The 19604-nt window shown below is 54.7% G+C and overlaps 1 protein-coding gene across 1 annotated transcript in view; it reads right to left on the reverse strand.

Annotated features, from left to right (window-relative positions):
* NSG1 (neuronal vesicle trafficking associated 1) overlaps positions 1–19604 on the reverse strand; it is a 29876-nt gene that overhangs the window by 2261 nt on the left and 8011 nt on the right. The window contains exon 4 of the mRNA XM_045075573.1: positions 5314–5424. Within this exon, the coding sequence (XP_044931508.1) occupies positions 5314–5424 (111 nt within the window). The remainder of the gene's footprint in view (positions 1–5313; positions 5425–19604) is intronic.

A 19604-nucleotide genomic window follows, 5' to 3' on the forward strand; every position in this document is an offset into this window, starting at 1 on the left:
CGACAAGAGGTGGAGCTCAGACCCACAAAGGAGGTGCTTGGGGCTGTGGGTTGTCTTCCACCAGCCATCCCCCCAGAGCTAAGCAGGCACTTGACGCCCAGCTAACATGTCCCAGCTCTCCTGGCTGCCAGGTGAGGCCATGGGACCACTGGCCAGTGGGACAGGAGTGGATGTTGGCTCTCTCCCGCAGCCCTTTCTTGGCTGCCTTTGCCCAGGGAAGAATACCTTGGGAGCTGGCAGGGCAGTAATGAGACAGAATCGGAGCTCCAGGATGACCTCACAGAACCTCACCGCCTTCCAGCTGGCCCTTAGCATGAGAGAGGTCAACTTCCACCTTGTGGAAGCCATGTTAACCCGCGTGTCTAAGCAACCAGAGCCACGCATGAACACCATGGTGCCTCTCTCAGATGGTGAGAGGAGACTGCAGCTAAGATGGGTGCCTGGCCTTGGCCACCTCCATGGTCATCAGGAAGGGTTTCACAGCCCAGATTCTCCACCAGCCCCGAGAGGTCTAACTCCGCACATTTGCCTGGGAGCCATCTGTATGTTCAAACATCCCAGATACTCTGAGGCTCAGTGCCCTGAATGCCATCTTTCTGGCCAGTCTTGGCCGTAGCCACCCAGCTGGCAGGTGCACAGCCAGGACCTAAAGACCAAGCCCAACCCACAGCACTCCAACCACCTCACGGGGCTCAGCAAGAAGCCCAGCTGCTCTAAGTGTCCATTCACCTCCCCCGGGCAAGCATCATGTAGACACTGACAGGACCTTTGATGACCACATCTCTGGGCACCTCAGGCCACTGCTAGGATGGCCAGCCACGGCTGCTGCACCGTGGATGTGGGCGCCAGGAGACCCCAGGTCCAGCCTGGGATGCAGCCGGGGAACCCCCTCCAGGAGCCTCGCCCTGGTCTGGGGCCAGCTCTTGCACAGTCTCTGAAAGCTAAAGGCAGATTGGGGTGGGGGGCTGCTCCTTGAGGTCTTCTGTAGATTCGAGGTCCACCTGCCATCTCCCTGACAGAAGAAAACAGACTGGGGTTTTTGCCTCCCACGCTGCTGTTCTCCCCCTCCTGACCTTCTCTTCATCCCTGACAGCTTGCCAAGTGCTTTCTGAACCAGGTAAACACCAGAGCCTGCGCAACTTCCTCTTGGGGGACAGACTGTAATGTCCTCTGAACCCAGAGGCCTCCCCAGCAGGCAGGTTCAGGTCCTGGCGGTTGCCTGGCGTCCAAAGCAGGGACACAGGGCTGAGCACTTGATGCTTGCCACCCCAGTCGTGGAAAAGCTCCTGTGCACTCACTCAGACGTGGCAGCCTCTCATGATGAAGGTCCCTCTCCCCCAAGATGCTTCTCCCAGGACGCTGGGCACAGAAGTGTCAGTGTGAAGTGACCAGGCATGGCTGAGGACCAGCTCTCCCACGGGTGGACTGCCCAGCATGCCAGGCACTGGGGATGCCAAAACACCAGGCCGAAGCCCAGGCCACCAACCCTGCTAGCCCCCTGCGCCCACCCTGTGGCCCTCCCCTGGGAAGCCCAGGCTCTGTGGCTCCAACACCAGGAAGTGGCAAGCCTGGCCTCTCAGCAGAGCACGGTCAGTGCCTGCTTGGCGTGGCTGGTCCAGTGCCTGGCCCGCAAGGGACTGCTTCCTCACTGGTGGATCTGGGAGGGTAGTGAGGGGGTGAAAGGTCAGCGTGGGCTGCAGGGTCGTGTGGAGAGCACTGGGGTCCAGCACAGTCCACAGCATGTCCACGTGTCTCTGTTGCCCAGGCCAGTGCCTCGTGTGTTTTCCTGCCTGGGCGACTGAGAGAGGCTCCGAGCTGCTGGCTGGTTGGTTATGGGACATAGTCACCACGGGCCTTCCCTTCAAGCCCAGGACTGTCTGCCCCACAGAATACAGGCCTCCTGCCTCCTCCCTGCTCCCTACTGCCCGAGATACCAGGATCACACCTACCTACCGGCCCTCAGGGAACACAGGGAGCCATTTCCGGGAGAGGACAGTCTGCAGCGTGCTGCCCACCCCAGTCTGCCTGTCCAGGGTGTCCGTGGGGGCAGCAGGAGCCATGCCCTGGAAAGAGCGTGACCGTGGAGGCCTGCCCATGCCATAGGTCATGTCTACCGCAGCTCCTTCTGCTCCCAGCCTCAGCTCCCCTGCCTACGACATGGGGCAGGGGAGCCCCACCTCCTGGGTGGCCATGAGGACCAAAGGCAGCGATGGGCCGCTCAGGTAAGAAGCTGTGATGTGTCCGTGTTCACACAGTGGACAGAGAAGATCAAAAGCTGTAGGGGCACCACCAAAGGGACGCCTGCATCTCAGCAGCAGCTCAAACCCAGCTGTGTCTGGGGGGAAGCAGCAGCCCCCATGCAGCAGGCAGGCAGCCACCCTGTCCCCAGCCAGCGCTGCCACCGGCCCTTCACTCTGTCCTCCCCTCCTCCACTCGCCAGCACAGAGTCCTGCAAGAACCTGGGCCATGTGATCCTCCACGCCAGGCTAGGCTGGGGCCTCTAGACCTGACAGCATGCCTCCCCTCCCCCTGCCCTCTGGGCGCCGGGCCAGGGAGGATGGACGGTTCTGCCGCTGCCCACACGGACTGCTGGAGGAACCTGCGGGGAGGCACTGAGGTGGGCTGGTGGTAGGCGAGAACCCCAGTTCTGGGGGGAGCCTGAGGCCAGGGGCTCCCAGGAAGTTCTGACCCAGCCTGTCTCAGGCCAGACATTGCAGCCTCATGCCCCTCTGTGGGCGAGTGTGGGGAGGTCACCAAAGCTCCCTGCACCTCCACCCTCAGACAGAATGACCATCGGCCCAGCGAGGTAATCCAAGCAAGCGCGTTCCAAACAGCCCCTGGCCCATGGCCAGCGTTCGTCAGTGTTCCTCGTGCACAGGTGAGAACATGCACCTTCGTGCACCACGGTGAGAATGCATGTGGACGGTCTACAGGAAATACCCATAGTTCAAAATGGGCAGCTTGGGCAAGTTCCCATTCCTTTTAAAGCCTGTCCATAGTACTCCCATAACTTCAAGGTGTAGGAAAAAGGCAGAAACCGAGCATCCCCGCAGCCCCTATCTGCCTGCCTAAATCCCCCCATGACGCTCCTGGTGGGGGTGGCCTGCACCTCCTCACCCACAGCACAGGCAGCTGTCCTCAGGCTCATGCCAGGACTTCTGTGGCCCCTGTGGGGTCCCTCTGGCTCTGGGGGTCCCATGGGACCCCCCTTCACACACACCTTCCTCCCACCCCCAGCTTTAGCCAAGGGCTTTTAGACACAGACTAGCAGCTCCCCAGTCTTCCCAGCCAGGGTTTCCAGGAAGGACACCTGCCCCCAATTAGATGGAAAGGCCAGTGGAAAATGCTGAAGTCCCGGACAGAACGTTACCGGACTCTCAATTCCCAAGGCTGGCTGGGTCCCAGGCTCACCCACAGAGCCTCTGAATACCCAGAGACCTACCCTTCCCCCTGCAAGGGCTCCTCTCGTGGACTCCACCTGCCCAGCCTAGGTTTTCCAGCAGAATTGGCCTTGTGGGCTGGGCAATTTAGCCTGTTGCCTCCTCCACGCAGGCAGCTTGCCCTGGTCCAGAGAGAACAGTCCGGAAGCAAACCCTGGGTTCTCCCGATGGAGTTGCCAGCCTGGTTGTTTGTAAACAGTCTGCCCAGTCCCCAGGAAGCTGTCCTCTGTGCACCCTGTTCCCATCAGGGCACCACTCCTGCATCTGCTTTCCTTCCTCTCCATGACATCAGCTACTCTGCTTCACCCAGCTCTGGACCACGTCCTCCCCTCCTCCTTCCCTGCACCCTATGCCCCAAGTCGTCTCTCCATCCCCAGCACCCTGAGCAGGCCAGACCCTTCTCTCACCCCAGGCTCCCTGCAGCAGCCTCCTGGGTCATCTCACCAAACCTCCAGCCTCCACAGGCAACCGAGTGGCTGTGCCCTCACTTCCCCCTTGCCCTCCCCCAGGGCCTTTGCCTGGCCCATAGCTGGCTCACATCCCCCTGCCCCCAGTCTTCCAAGCTAAGCAGACCTGCACAGCCCTGCTGTCCTGTGTGCACCGCTGCACCCCTAGCCAGCTTGGGTTGGCCCTGCCAGTCTCCAGCGTCTGCTAATGAGCTTGCTTGGTCAAGGGCATCCCTCCCCTCCTTGAAGCCCCCAGGCCCTCTGGGTTGGCCTCCTTTAAACCATGGCATCTCCTGAGCTTCCAAGCAGACCATAACCTCTCCCAGCCCATCCAGGAGGTGCACGGGTTCATTGAAGACAGCATGGGGGGGGGCACTAGGTGCCCCACACAGTTGTCTCACTGGCCTCCTATGAGCTTTACTCAAACTTGACCACTCTTCTAGAAACTGCAGTCCCCAACCCTGCTTTGCTCTTCTATTTTCCATCGCTTATAACCTAACTCAGTATACGACTGACTTTACGTTTCTTTTGAGAATAGCAGGGAGCTTCCCAAAGGTGGGGACCTTCAGCCAATGGGTCCTGCCTGGAGTTCAGCACCCGGATAAGAGCAGCCGCAAGGGGCCCACGGCAGGCATGACATAACGACAAACACACTTGCAGTGCAGAGAAAGGGCTGAAGGGCAACGTGAGTTCTGGCTTCGCCAGCTAACTCATGTGAGGGTTCTGTGGCCCTTGAATCACCCAAACCGAGCAAAGTCACCGGGTCACAGATGACAAACCAAGCCCGTCCGTGTGTGTGCTCACCGTGGGCCACTCCTGCTTTAGTTCTGGCAACACCAGATCCAGGAAATCATCCGTTTCCCTCTTCACAATGGCTCTGGAGAGTTCAGAACCAAATGTGGGCCCAGATGTTGAGTGTGTGGGAAACAGGAGCAAGTGAACAGCGAGGCCATCTTACTTCCTCATGCTTCACCTCTTCCCCCTCACCTCTCCCCACACCCGCCCTTTTTTTGTCTTCACTTAATCCTTTTGCCCCTGGTGTATGCTTCTGTGCTCCTTGCAGACTTTCTGGAACGCAGAGGCATCAGAGCAAAGCAAGCATTTCCACGTGCACAGGGAGCCCAGCCAAGCAGGCACCAGGGGGAGCAGGCAGCCAAGGTGTGTGGGAAATGTGCCCAACCCTGCCCCCGGTCCCCCTCATGCAAGCCCTTCCTCCCTCAGGGCCTCTGCTCCCCCAGCCTGAGGTCAAGTCCCAGGAGCTGCCTTGCTACAGATCGCCTTCTCCCCTGCCTCTCTGCCTCCCTTCCATGCTCCCCCCTTCTCCCCCCCCCGCCCAGCTTGACGGAAGAAGCAGGAGAAGCCCCCACTTCTCAAGTGCCTATCCCCTCTGGGAGGGTGCCTGGGGCCTTGGGGAGGCGGAGCCTTACCTTGAGGACAAACCCATCGGGGCAGGCACGGTCATACTTGTACACCTTGTAGACAACCAGGAAGACAACACAGGTGAGGAAGGCCAGGGCGAAGAGGACCAGCACGGAGACCTGTGGGTAGAGGTGGGGCCCATCAGGGTGACTGCGAAGATCCGCGTGCGGGTGCAGCCAGACAGACACACGGACACACTCCGGTGCACGAAGAGACCGTCTCTAGAAGGAGACACACTGGAGTCCCAGGAGGCTTCGGGGACAAGAGGTCAGCAGAATCACTTGTCACTGAACAACTTTCTCACCACATCCACAAGCTCTCTTTATTGTAAACGCCCTGTTTTTAGTCTTCTAGGTCCTGTCTGGGGAGCTCGGGATACAGACACGATAGAGACTTATAGACACTTGGAAGCATGGTTGAGCCAGGGGTGCGGGTTGCCTTTCTGCTGCTGACAGTAACCAAGGTGACTCATCAGCAAGCAGCTCATCAGCTATTCCAGATGTCTCCTGAGCCCGGGCCACCAGCTCTGCGTGGGGCCAGGACCAGCGAAGCAGGAAAGCCAGACTCTCCTGGGCCCCCGTCACCTCTGCCCTTAAGCTTCCTGCGTGGTCAGGTGTGCCCCCTCCCCAGAGAGCCGTCCCCACTGGTGCAGGGGCACGCCTTCTTCACCGCTGTATGCCAGGCTGGCCGGCACATAGCATGGGTTCAGCCAACCCATGCAAATGGGTGCGGGACAGGAGATCCTGCCCCAGCCCGAGAATGCGGAGCACGGGGGACAAAATGACATGGGATCTGAGCACCAAAGCTGCTCGCTTGGCTGCTGGGAGCCCCCTTGGCAAGGGCAGGGCATGTCCGGAGGCTAAAAGCTCATGCAAAGACTCGGCAGGTCAGGTCAGGGGAGCCTCCCCACCCTGCTAGCAGACAGCTTTCAGGGGAGAAAGTCCGAGGCAGTGGGGCCCTGGGTGCTGGCACAGGACAGGGGCTCTGTAAAGGTTAGCTACTTCCCTCCCCCTCCCCTTCCAGAGTCCCCTGAGCTCCCTCTCCACACTGCACATAGCTCCAAGGCTGCTAAGCACCGGCAGAACTCCACCACTCCCTGGGGCTGTGAAAGAGGCTTGGGGATGAGCCCCCAGCAAGCTGGGCATGGCCTCAAGCCAAGCGCACTGAGCCCCATCTGGGCTTCGGGAACCCTGGACAGACGTCCCCTCATCCTGCAGGGCCCCGGTTACCATACTGGCTCTCCATCTGTGAAAGGAGAACAGAGTAGCTCTGAGCCACGTGAGAAGATGTGTGTGAGGAACGCTCACCCAGAGGACAGATGGACAGACAGCCGCCCCATGCGTCCCCATTCCTCTGCCTCAGGCACGGCACCGTGGCCCCAGTTCCACTGTAGGGCTGTGGTGGTCCCCAGTCCCCTCACCCATGCCACAAGACAACATCTCCCCACCTCCCAGTTGCGCCCTCCCGTTCTGGCACTGGGTGGGCACGAGACACGCTCCAGGTAGCCCCCACACCTGAGGGCCCACGAGCACCCAGATCCTCCCTTCCCTCGCACGCCTATCCTGGCCACCCGCCTTCCCTCTCCTCCCCAGCTCACGCTCACAGCAGCCAGGGCAACACCTGTCCCCTGTGTTCTCTGGCCCAGGGAACAGCCCTTGAGGCCCCAGGCAGGCAAGAAGCCTCTGCATCACCTCCCATTAGGCCCTGCCTCCCCATCCCTAAGTCCCACCCGTCCCAATCACCATCTCCGTCCTCCACCCGCCTTTTCCCTTCCTGTGACCTTCGGGTACCCTCCCTCACCTGGACTGTCCGGGCCATGACCCTCTCCAGGTCAGAGAAACCACAGTCTGCCTAGACAGTCCATGCCACACAGGGAGCCCAGGCCCGACGCATGGGCACAGGATGAAGTCACAGATAGTTTGGGGCCCGAGGTGCCCACGGGAAAGGCACCACGGGGTTCTGGGGGCCACTATGGCACATGGCAAGCCACAGACCCAGACAGTCCAGGGAGACTGCAGAGGCAGCAGAGAGCTGAGCTGAAGGAGGTCAAATCTGCAAGGAAGGAGAGGGGATGGCAGACCGAGGGCCGTACGGTAACAGAGGCAGCAGCCAGAACCCTCGTGCTTTCCAACAAGAGCAGCAGCCTTGCTGATGCTGACACAGGATGGGCACCTCTGGGCAAGGTGCTCAGCTCCTCTGAGTCTGGTTCCTGTCACGAAAAGGACCCAGCTCTCCAGGCGGATTAGAAGGCTGAAGATTTGATGCGGTCTGACTGAGGCCAGCCCCTGGGCACAGTGTGCACCGTGCTAAGAAGCATTTGCCCTTGTTGCCACTGCTGTCATGCTCGTCACCCCTGCCCTCACTCGGGTCACAAGGCTACCAGAATGTGGGCCTACCCCAACCCAATCTCCATGCCTAGGACCCCGCCACCTGCTAGTAGACCCTTGGGGTAGCAAGGCCCGCTTCAGGGGCTCTGCATTGTCCAGGGCTGCCAGGCTGCCTTCCCCAAGGTGGTCTGTGGCAAGAGCTGTATCTAACAGAACTAGATTCCTTCATAACCCTCTGTATTTTTTTTTTTTCCTAAGTAGGCTCCATGCCCAGTATGGAGCCCAACAAGGGGTTGAACTCATGATCTTGAGCTCAAGACCTGAGCTGAGATCAAGAGTAGGATGTTTAACTGACTGAGCCAGCCACATGCCTCATAACCCTTTGTATTTTACTTTAGGTATTTGAAAACATTCCAAAGGGGCCCGTGGCACAAAATAGGTTAAGAAGTCCTGTTAGAATATTATCTCCTCAATGAAATATTAGCAAACTGAATTCAGTAATACACTGAAAGGATCATACACCATAATAAAATGGGATTCATTCGAGGAATACAAGGATGGTTCAACACCCGCAAATCAATGTGATCCATCATGTGAATAAAATGAAGGGTAAAAACATGATCATCTTCAAGAGAGGCTGAACAAGCATTTAACAAAATTCAACATTTATGATAAAAACTCAACAAAGTGGGTATAGAGGGAACGTGCTTCAACACAATAAAGGCCACCTAGGATGAGCCCACAGCTAACATCGTCGTGGTGAAAAACTGAAAGCTTTCCCTCTAAGATCGGGAACAAGACAAGGATGCCGACTCTCACCCCTTCTATTCACCACAGTACTGAAACCCAAGGCAGAGAATTAAGAAAAAGAAAAGGCATGCACATTGGAAAGGAAGAAGCAAACTGTCACTACTGTAGGATGACATATTACATATTAGAAAACCCTGAAGGTTCCACCAAATTCCACTCTCAGAACAAATCAACAAATTCGATAAAGTTGTAGGACACAAAACCAATACACAAAAATATGCAGTGTTTCTATACATAATAGCAAACTACCAAAAAGAGAAAGTAAGAAAACAGCCCATCTGGGGCACCTGGGTGGCTCAGTCAGTTAAGCATCTGTCTTCAGCTCAGGTCTTGATCTCAGGGTCCTAGGATGGAGCTCAGCCTTGGGTTCCCCCCTCAGCAGGTAGTCTAATTCTTCCTCTGCCCCTTCCCCTGCTCACACTCTGTGTTCTCTCATAAATAAATAAAATCTTTTAAAAAAAAATCTGTAATTGCATCTTAAAGAATACCTACAAACCGGTGTAACCAAGGAGGTGAAAGACCTGTACACAGAAATCTCTAAGACACTGATGAGAAAACGTGAAGATGACACAAATAATAGAAAGAAGAATATTGTTCAAATGTCCGTTCTGCCCAAAGCAATCCACAGATTGAATGCAATCCAATCCCTACCAAAATTCCAGTGGCATTTTTCACAGAAACAGAACAATCTTCAAATCTGCATGGAACCACAAATGACCCCAAATAGCCAAAACCATCTCGAGAAAGAAGAACAAATCTGGAGGTATCATGCTCCCTGATTTCAAACTATATTACAAAGCAAAAGCAATCAAACTGGTATGGTTGGGACATAAAATCAGAGTACAGAACCCAGAAATGAGCCGACATACGTTAATTTCCAACAAAGAAGCCAAGAATGTACATACAGCAAGGACAGCCTCTTCGGTAAGCAGTACTGGAAAAACCGGACAGCCAAATGCAAAAGAATGAAACCGGACCACTTTCTTACATGAGAGACAAAAACTAACTCAAAAGCAATTAAAGACCTAAACATAGGACTTGAAAGTATAAAACCCCTAGAAGAACACAGAGGGGAGTTAAGCTCCCTGGCATTGGTCTTGGCAATGATTTCTTTTTTTTAAATCTGACTCCAAGAGCAAAGGCAACACCTGCAAATAGGCAAGTGGGACATCAGACTAAAAGTGGGACAACAAAGGAAACCATCAACAAAATGGAAAAGCCAACCTCCTGTGGAGGAGAAAATATTTACAAGCCGTACGTATCTGATAAGGGGTTAAAGTCTGAAATACATAAGGAACTCCTACAACTCAATAGCAAAAAACCAAACAATCCAATTTTTATATTGAGTCTTTGTGTTACACCGTTGAAATCACCATAATGGTGTATGTCAAACAATTCTCAGTGAAAATACGCACACATGCACACACGCACACACACACACACACACACACACACACATAATCTTACATCCTAGGGTGTTCTTTAGCCTGTCCCTTGAATTTGGAAGCCACAACTGTGTTTGGTTCCCAGCGCCCCATCTGTTTAGGTTTAAAAATAAGCCCCATCTCTCAGCGAGGCTGTGGGGAACCACTTTCTCTGGGGCCTTCCTCCTGGAACCTGGCCTGGGCCTTTTATCTGGGATTTCCAGGCCTGATGACTGAGGAGCTCACAGAACCAAGAAAAGAGAACATGACAGTTCCAGGAATAGTCAAGGGAGAGACGCAAAGAAAGAAATCCATAGACAGGCAGGAGGAGATGCCCGTTGGGGCAAAACCCCTTTCCTGGAGGCTGTCCCCACTCTTCTTCCCCCACACCTTGCAAACCTCAAACCTCTCCTTGTCCCCATGTCTGCACAGACCTGGGAAGTGCCCCATGGTAGGAAGAGAAATGTAGGTTTCCTCTTTGCTGTGTGGCATAATGTTCCCCTGTGGTTATCATGGCCTGAGGAGAGAGCATGGGCCTTTCCAGAAAGATCCCCAGACGGCTCAGAATTGGATCCCAGCTCTGCCACCTGCCAGCTGTGTTCCTAAGAACATCACCTGCATATCTCGCCTCTGGAGAGGAGAACAAAGCCTCATGCTCTTACACGTTCACTGGGAGAATGACTAGGGATCAAGGGTTTGGAGAGATGTCAGCCTCACGTGCTAGGCCCATTAGGGGTTCAACTCTTTCTCCCCCTCCCCAAAATAGGGAAGCCCTACACCTTGGTACCTTTAAATGTGACCTATGGGGTCTCTGCAGATGTGATTAAACTGAGGTCATTGGGCCCTAATCCAATGTGACTATGTCCTTATAAAAACAGGAAATTTGGACACACACACACACACGGAGAACCTTGTGAAGATGGACAGCTGAAGGATGCGTCTGCAAAGCCAACGAATGCTAGGGTCACCAGGTACCACTGGAAACTAGGAAGAGGCAACAAAGGATTCCCCTCCCAGCTCCAGAGGGAGCACAGCCCTGCCGACCCCCGCTGGACCTGGGCTTCTGGCCTTTGGAATGGCAAGACCATCAGTTTCTGCTGGTTAAGGCGCCAGTCGTGTATTTGTGAGCTCTCGAGCACATACCACGAGGTTTCTAGCCCATCACTCGATGGCCCAGAGTGAACTCACACAGCCCAGAATGCCAGAGCTCTTTGAGCCGGGCTCACAGCTGGCTCACCTCCCCTATGGGTGTTCTTTGTCTGCTGTCATCCCTGTCTCTCCCCAGCATGCCAGACTGCATCACCTTCTCTCCTCCTCACCCTCCAAAACCCTGACCAGGCCCACTGCCTCCAGGAAGGCTCTGGAACATCCCAGCCTCTCCTAACACCAGCAGCACATGCACAGACCACATAGCCCAGCATCTCCTCTTCCTCAGTGAGTCAAATGAAATAAAAGAGTGTCCCAATTTGGAGAGTTTCACAAACCTCCCCTTCTCCCATGAGACAACTAAGAATATTCCAGGAAAAAAAAAGTGTGAAAATTACCTACCCAGACATACCTGTCTCCTGGGAGCATTCTTTTTTTTTTTTTTTTTAAGATTTTATTTATTTATTTGACAGAGAGAGATTACATGTAGGCAGAGAGGCAAGCAGAGAGAGAGAGAGGAGGAAGCAGGCTCCCTGCTGAGCAGAGAGCCCCATGTGGGACTCAATCCCAGGACCCTGGGATCATGACCTGAGCTGAAGGCAGCGGCTTAACCCACTGAGCTACCCAGGCGCTCCCCCTGGGAGCATTCTTCAGGCTTTCTCAGAGGTCAACAGGCCCTGACCAGAAGCATTCTGGAGAGCCCTAACCACCAGCAGCCCCACCTTTCAACTAGAAGACTACAACTACTCCAACTAGAAGACAAAACTAGCCATGCACTGCCCAACATGTGTCAAGAGCCCTGGGTTCCAAGTCTGCTCACACCCCACACACAAAGCAACTCTGGAAAAGGCATCTGTCCCCGACCTCTGGTTCCCTCTCTAAAGGAAATGGGCAGGCCAGCCTAGCACCAGGGGACCCCAGGGAGCAGAGTGAACCCTTGTTACACAGCGGGAAGCCTGATCCCACACACTGTTGCAGTGCATGTCTGGCCTGACGAAGGCTCAGTCACCCAAAAGACCCCACCTTCAGGTCGAGCCACAAGACCACCACATGGTGCGAAGAGCCCAGGGGTGCCTATGAGACGAGAAGCAGCAGCCACATGCAGGGACCCAGCCTTAAACACAAGGGCTCTGCCTTAGCTGTGTGTGAGAATCACAGGACCCCCCCTGAGGATCCCAGCAAGGGGACCCCAGACGGGACCCCAGCAGAACCCCAGCAGTGGAATGCTGGGAGCAATACCTAGGCCCTGGTATTCCTTAAAACTTTCCAGATGCTTTGGGACACAACCGAAGCCCAGCACCATGGGGTAAACAGAGGATCCCCTTCTGCACAAAATTTCTGGAGTCTCAGGGCAACTAAGCTCCCACCCCAGCCTTGGCCCCCTTCTGCCAAAGTACCCTATGAAGAGTAGCTCCAGAGACTTCCACCATGCTCTGTGCCGAGGCAGGCAGTTTCAGTAAAGCTGGGATACCCCTCAGGACAGCACCCGAAGGCACTACTACAAACTGCATTTCTCCAGCAGGGACACTGGGGCTTAGCCAGTGCAGGTGACCAGTGCAAGGCAAGCCAGCTGGGTCGACTTAGCAGTGTCCCCTAAAGGCACCCAGGTCCTAACCCCAGGAACCTGTGCATGTTGCCTTATATGCAAAAAGTGACTCTGGAGTGGATTTAATCCAGGTCTAGAGATGGGATGTTCTCCTGCATTATGCAGGCGGGCCCAAGTGAAATCCCAGGGGTCCTTACAAGAGGGATGCAGAGAGAGCAGACACTGGAGGACGCTGGGCTGCAGGTGAAGGAAGGGGCCCCAAGCCAAGGAATGGGGAGATGGTGGGAGCTCAAAAAGGCCAGGAAACAGATCCTCCCCTGGAGCCCCCAGAGGAGCCCCCTGCCAACACCACGATGTGGCCCAGTGACGTGGATTCAGGGCTTCGGAGCCCCCAGAACTGTAACAGAATAAATGTGTGTTGTTCTGAGCCGCCTCGCTGGTGGTGCTTGGTTCTGGATGCCCCATGGAGCTAATTCACTTCCTTTGGAGCCCATCTCCCTGGTGCCTACCGAGGGAGGGAGCGTGTAGAGGGATCCAGCTGGCAGGCCGCCCAGCTCCATCTTCTCCGGGGGCACTTATCCAGCCACCCTCGGGTACCCGGAGCCAACCCAGAGCATCTCCGAATCCAATGGGACATGAATTCAGTTTGCTGGTGCCAGTCTGTCTGGGTTTTCCGAGGGAAACGATCACGTACGGGAAGGAGGCGGGACCCGGGATGCTGGAGGCCTGGAGAGCCTGGGTCCACAGCCAGCGCCGGTCCCCACCCGTGCCCCCGGGGGCGGAGGCTGGGGAGCTCCAGGGGCTGGGGAAGGGGACTCACTTAGATGCAGGGCCACTTCCTCTACGAGGCATGTGAGGCCCAGGCCCAGGACTGGGGCCTGTGATGCTCTCAGCGACCCATGAAAATGGTTTTACTTTTGTTAGAAAACTGGAAATAATTATATAATAATCGTGAATCCTTTCTAGATGACAGTCTTCTTTAGACCAAGGTGGTCATAAAATAATGTCCTTTCTTCTTCCACTTTTTTTTTTTTTTTTAAAGAGGAAGGGGCCCACAAAGAAAAGCAAAAAGCCCCTCAGGGCCCAGGGCCTGGCCTTCTTCCACCTTAGAATCCCCCGGTGGCCAGTGGACATTCTCAAGACAAGACAGAGGCCCCCTTGGCGTGTCCTTGGCTGCACGGCTTCAACCTGGCCTTTCCTGCAAGGTGGTGGCTTGTCACAGCTCCTCCACGGTGGCTGGGGGGGGGGGAGGTAGTGGCAGACCCCCACAGTGCTGGAAAAGACTTGGGCTGGGGGAGGGGAGGGAGTACGTCTGGGCCTCGAAGGAAGAGCAGCTCTTTGGGGCAGGAAGGGTGGAAGGGGTGTGCTCTGAGAAAGAAGGCTGTGCCAGAGCCCAGAGGCATCAAGGAATACGGTGCATTCGGCTCGTGTGGCTGGAGCAGCCCGTGTCCTGCAGGAGGGGACCCCCATCCCGGTTTGCCCCATTGAGGAGAGGAACCCACCAGGCACTGCACGATGCTGGGAGGCAGCTGCCCCTTTGGGACAAATAACCATTTCTCATAGCCCGCGGATGTGTGGCCAGTTGGCTGGAAGACGTGTTTGCTACCAGTGTGCATTGGGCGGGGTGGGGGAGCAGATTCTCCATAATCCCCAAATTGTATCACTTTTGTGCAGATGTCAAGAAGAGCTTTGCAGCAGGACACAGCGGGAAGATGTTAGAGCTACTACGTGGGAGTTATATGCACTTGGCATCGCCCAGCATGTGATCTGGGGTAGCCCTTGGTGGCCTGGGCCTCACGGCTGGAGGCAGTGGCCTGGAAGGGACAGTGTATGAGAGCAGCAGGGATCAGGGAGAGCCTGGGGTGGGGTTTCCATATAGATAAGTACACATGTGTTTGTGCTTGTTTATTAACACAGCAAACACCAAGATCTCAAAAATACTGTGATTTCAAATGAAAGAGGAGAACACCCCTGTTCCAAGATTCTGGCAGCAGCGGCAGCTGGACACAGACCCCCGTGTGAGCCGCACTGGCCACAGCCTCAGGCAAAGTGGATACTGCTGGAGTTCACTACCTCCAGCAGAAAGAGAAGGGCCTCGAACAATGTGAACCAGAGGACACTACTGGAAGAGGTCAGAGACCCAAGTGAATGGAAAGACGTCCTGTGTTCACAGACTCTAGATTCCATGTTGTGAGGACGAGACTACTTCCAGACTGATCGGCAGATTCAGCGCAATCCCTAGCAGAATCCCGACAGCCTTGTTTGCAGAAATGGAAATTGCAAGGATCCTAAATAGCCAAAGCTATTTTGGAAACAAAGAGTAAGTCAAAGGGCTCATCTTTCCCGATTTCAAAACTTCCTGCAAAGCTACAGTAATTAAAACAGTGTGCTAGGGTGCCTGGTTGGCTCAGTGGGTTAAGCCGCTGCCTTCGGCTCAGGTCATGATCTCAGGGTCCTGGGATCGAGTCCCACATCGGGCTCTCTGCTCAGCGGGGAGCCTGCTTTCTCCTCTCTCTCTCTCTCTCTGCCTGCCTCTCTGCCTACTTGTGATCTCTCTGTCAAATAAATAAATAAAATCTTAAAAAAAATAAAAATAAAAATAAAAAATAAATAAATAAAACAGTGTGCTACTGGCATAAGAATCACCATGTAAATGGAAGAGAACAGAGTCCAGAAATAAAACCTGATGTCCGTGATCGGCTGGTTTTCTTAATCTAGATGCTAAGACCATTCAGTGGGGCAAGAAGTCTCTCAGCAGATGGTGTTGGGACAACTGGCCATCTACACCAGAAGCTCGACCCTTACCTCACACCATATACGAAAATTAACTCAAGGGCGCCTGGGTGGCTTGGTTAAGCCTCTCTCTGCCTTTGGCTCAGGTCATGATCTCAGGTTCTTGGGATCAAGCCCCACATCAGGCTCTCTGCTCAGTGGGGAGCCTGCTTCCCCCTCTCTCGGCCTGTCTCTCTGCCTACTTGTGATCTGTCAAATAAATAAATAATTTTTTTTAAAAATTAACTCAAAATCGAATAAAGACCTAAATATAAAAGCGAAAGCCATAAAACTCTTAGGACAAAACGAAAAGGCAAATCTTCATGACCTTAGACTTGGCAGTGGTATCTTAAATCTGACACTAAACGCACAAGCAAGGGAAGAGAAAATAAATCGTACTTCCAAATCTAAAAATTGTGTGCAAAGAATAGGAGGAGAAAACTGAAAAGGCATCCACAGAACAGTAGCAGATATCTGCAAATGATATGCCTGACAAGAACGTGGTATCCAGAATACTACTGAACAGCACAAAAACCACCCAATTAAAAATGGGGAAGGCCCAGAATAGAGGTCTCTCCAAAGATACACAAATGGCCGTCGGGGCACAGGGACAGATGCTCCCTGTCACCAGCCATTAGGGAGGGGCAAATCCAAACCACAATGGGATACCACTTCGCACCCACCAGGCTGGCTATAATTAGACCGAGAATGACAAGTATTGGCTGCGTATGCAGATGCTGGGAGCCTTGGACTTTACTGGCGGGCTGGGGAATGGGGCAGCTACTCAGTAGGTCAGACATAAAATTACTCCACAAACTCGTGGTTACATACCCAGAAGGACAGAACAAGGATTTTTTGAACAAAAAGTTGTACATGAGTGTTTGCCACAGCGAACGCTAGAGGTAGTCTAGTCTAGTCTAGTCGCTAGTCAAGAGGTAGAAACAGCCCGTGTCCATCGCTGGATGAAGGGACAAACAAAAGATGGTCTAGCCATACAGCTGCATGTGACTCAGCCAGAAAGAGGAAGCACTGACCCCTGGACACGCACGATGTGAAAGCAGCAGTCACAAAGGACACGTACTATATGACTCCACTGATGCAAAATGTCTGGAACAGGGACATCCAGAGACAGAACGTAGGTCGGTGGTCGCCTAGGGTTGACAGGAGGAGGAAACGGGGTGACTGCTGACGGGTAACGGGTCTCCTCTTGGGGTGCTGAAATGTTCTGGAACTAGACACTGGTGAGGGTTGGACGACACCACAAAGGTACTAAATGTCACTGAGATGAACACTTAAAAATGGGGACGCATATGTCACGTCTATTTTATCACACTAAGGATTAATGGGTGAGGGGAGAGAGACGAGGCAGGGGAGGCGTGGGAGGCGTGGGAGGCACAGGCCTGGGGGTGGGGGTCCTGGCAGGACGAGGAGTCCCAGCCCCAGCAGTCCTGCCCCAGAGGCAGAAGGGATGTTTTCTTGAAAGAACAGCCAGGAAAGGAACTAGCAAATAGGCTAGGGGCCTCGGGGTGAACTATATAGGGAGTTTATAAGGGGGACCCTATCTCCTGGATGCTTATTAGGACAGTCTTGGCCGGTGGTGCCTGCCCTCACATCCCAAATGCACAGTGTCCACTGTGCTTCTCCGGAGTGTCCCAGTCCGAGCCGTGACTCATACAGCCACTCGACTTACAAGTCCCTGGTCCACACACCAGTTTTCACCGTGCTGCTGGGGAACTGACAGCTCCCCTACTTTACAGACAGGGGGCTCGAGCGGTATTTGAGTCTGCTTGTGGCCATCTGCTCTTCCTGGCCTGGGGGTTCTCCTCCTGCTGGGGGCTTCTTGGTGGGCGGAGGGTGGGGGGGTTCCACTGCCTGGCTGGGGTGGAACCAGGACGTCTGAAGCAGGGAAGAGCCATCCCATGGCGCTCATGCAGCGGCTGGTGTGGAAGACAGAGCTCGTTGGGCTTCAGGGTGTCAGGTGGGTGTGGGACTGAACCCTACGTCCACCCCTGGTTAGCTGGCTGACCTGGAGTTGGCTCCTTAACCTCGCTAACCTTAGTTCCACACCTACAAAGTCAGGCCAGCAAGATCAACCTTCCAGAGTGTTACGAACATGAAAAGGAATGACACTCCTGCCACTCAGAGCCTCCACGGGCACCGGGTCGATGGCGGCTAGGTTATTCCTCCTCCCTTCCCACTGCCTTCCCCCCAGGGAGGAGGGGAAAGGAAATGTGTTTTCTGCTGAGTAATGCAGTTAAAAAAAAAAAAAAAAAACTTGGAAAAACAGGATGAATCCTGACATCTTCAAGCATGTGCAACACTAAATATTTTAGGTAACCCACAAAAAAAGTGAACACACAGACACCCCCTCTCCAGGATGATTCAAACCACTTATTATTGGATTCTGGATGAGGCCCCCACTCTAGAGCTGGGCCAGAAAACCGTGGGCTCTGTGCCCGAGGACGGCTACGGGGTGTTGGTAGGCCATTCTAGGGTCCCCAGTGTCCCTGCATGAAGACCTCCCCCGCTGCCGAATGCCAAGGAAACGGTGTTGCCGTTCATAAATATTTAACAACTGCATCTTGAAACATGCCGGGGGATTACTGGAGAGTGTGGAAAACAGACGGGCGCGCAGGAAGCTCAAGGTCATTAAGGATGTGAGAAAAAGATACAAACCGCCCACGGAATCATTTGTGACAGGATGCAAAGGGACACCCCCGCTGCAGCACCACCAGCCAACGAGGGGAGTGGGGAGCTGTTCAGACCAACTCGGTTTATCCTCCCAGCTCCGTGCGTACCACGAAAGGCGCCCACGTGCAAGGCCATGCAAGGCTGGCCCCAGACCCTCCGGAGCCCTGAGCTGGCGCCAGGTGAGAAGGCATGTGGGTTTCAGACACTTCGACAGCTCTCCGCCAAGGCAGCCACAAAGCAGAACCTGATGGAACCTTCCTTAAATGGGCCTAATAATGGCCCCTCCAGCCTCTGTGCTGGGAAAGCGGGCTCAGCAGCCCCCAGCCACACCCCGACCCTCTGCTCTGCCAAGGGGGAGGGGACAGCAGGAACACGTCCCCAGAAGAATGTTTAGGTTTATTTAATTTGAGCTACATCTCAGCCTGTGTTTATTCTCAGCATAAATACACCTTCAATTAATTAAACGAGCACTTTTCCTCGTTGACACTACCCTCTTCAGAAGCCTGGGCTTCTGGCCGCTGCCCCCGGGTGAGTCATCCAGCGATCCCAGTGTGGCGGAGTCTCACAGAACCCTCCCCACCCCCAGCGGTTACCTAGCAACCAGCCTAGCAACCCCAGAGCCAAGAGCTTCATCCCCGGCGCTAAGCATAAAGTAACGTCCAAAAAGACATCTCGTCTCAAGGATGCCATCCAAAGGTATATAAAGAGGAGGCGCAAAGCAGCCGGCTCCCTCCTCCTGAAGTGGGCAAATTAGAGACAAAAGAGGACACGTTCTGTACTTGTTGCTTCAACAGCCAAAAGACACAATCACATCCTTGCTGTTCACACATGGAAATGAAAAGGACCAAGGAATGACTGGGCGGGCGCCACACAGAAGCTGCCCAGGTCCCTGGCAGGATGAGGAAGACCTTCTGTCCAGACCACAGCCATGAGAGAGCCCCTGGCACCGCCAGGGCTGGGGGTGGGGAGGCAGGTCCTCCTCCTGCCTCCTGTGGCAGGTTCATCTCCTGCGCCCCCCAGCCCTCCACCAGCTGCCCCCTCACAGGAGAAGCAGGCCCTATTGTGTGCTTTCCTCAAAGATGCCAAACACATAACTGGGCAAGAAAAGGCTGGGAGAACACTCCAGAAGGGTGAACGAACGCCCTTGGTATTTCCCAAAGGTGTCAGCCGTCCTGAGCCTGCCCGCCACAGATTCAATGTGTCACCTGCAGAGCTCATTACAGTGTTCGTTCCCAGGGTCCTGGGTCCCTCTGTTAAAAATCAACCTCCAGGCGATTCCAGTGCGAGCAGTCCCCACCACACTCAGAGCAAGTGCCCTGCGGGCTGCGTCTCCCACACAGACCTCATGGCAGATGTGTGGGGGACCAGGTACACATCCTTCCCTGCTCAGAAGGGTGTTGGAACTGAAGCCTGATGTGCCCATGGAACGCAGGGCATTCAGCTGTGCGAGTCAGTCCCCCGGGCTCCCAGCCAAGTGAGCCAGGCCACCCGGTTCAGGTCACGCCCTGCCACTGACTCTGACCTTGGGGGTCATTTGCCCGACCCGGTGGGAACTGATGAGTTAACACCTGGAAAGGGCTTAC

The sequence above is a fragment of the Mustela putorius genome, unplaced genomic scaffold (genome assembly GCF_011764305.1).
Source record: "Mustela putorius furo isolate JIRA1106 unplaced genomic scaffold, ASM1176430v1.1 tig00000083_pilon_pilon_pilon, whole genome shotgun sequence".
In the NCBI taxonomy this organism is placed as follows: Eukaryota; Metazoa; Chordata; class Mammalia; order Carnivora; family Mustelidae; genus Mustela; species Mustela putorius.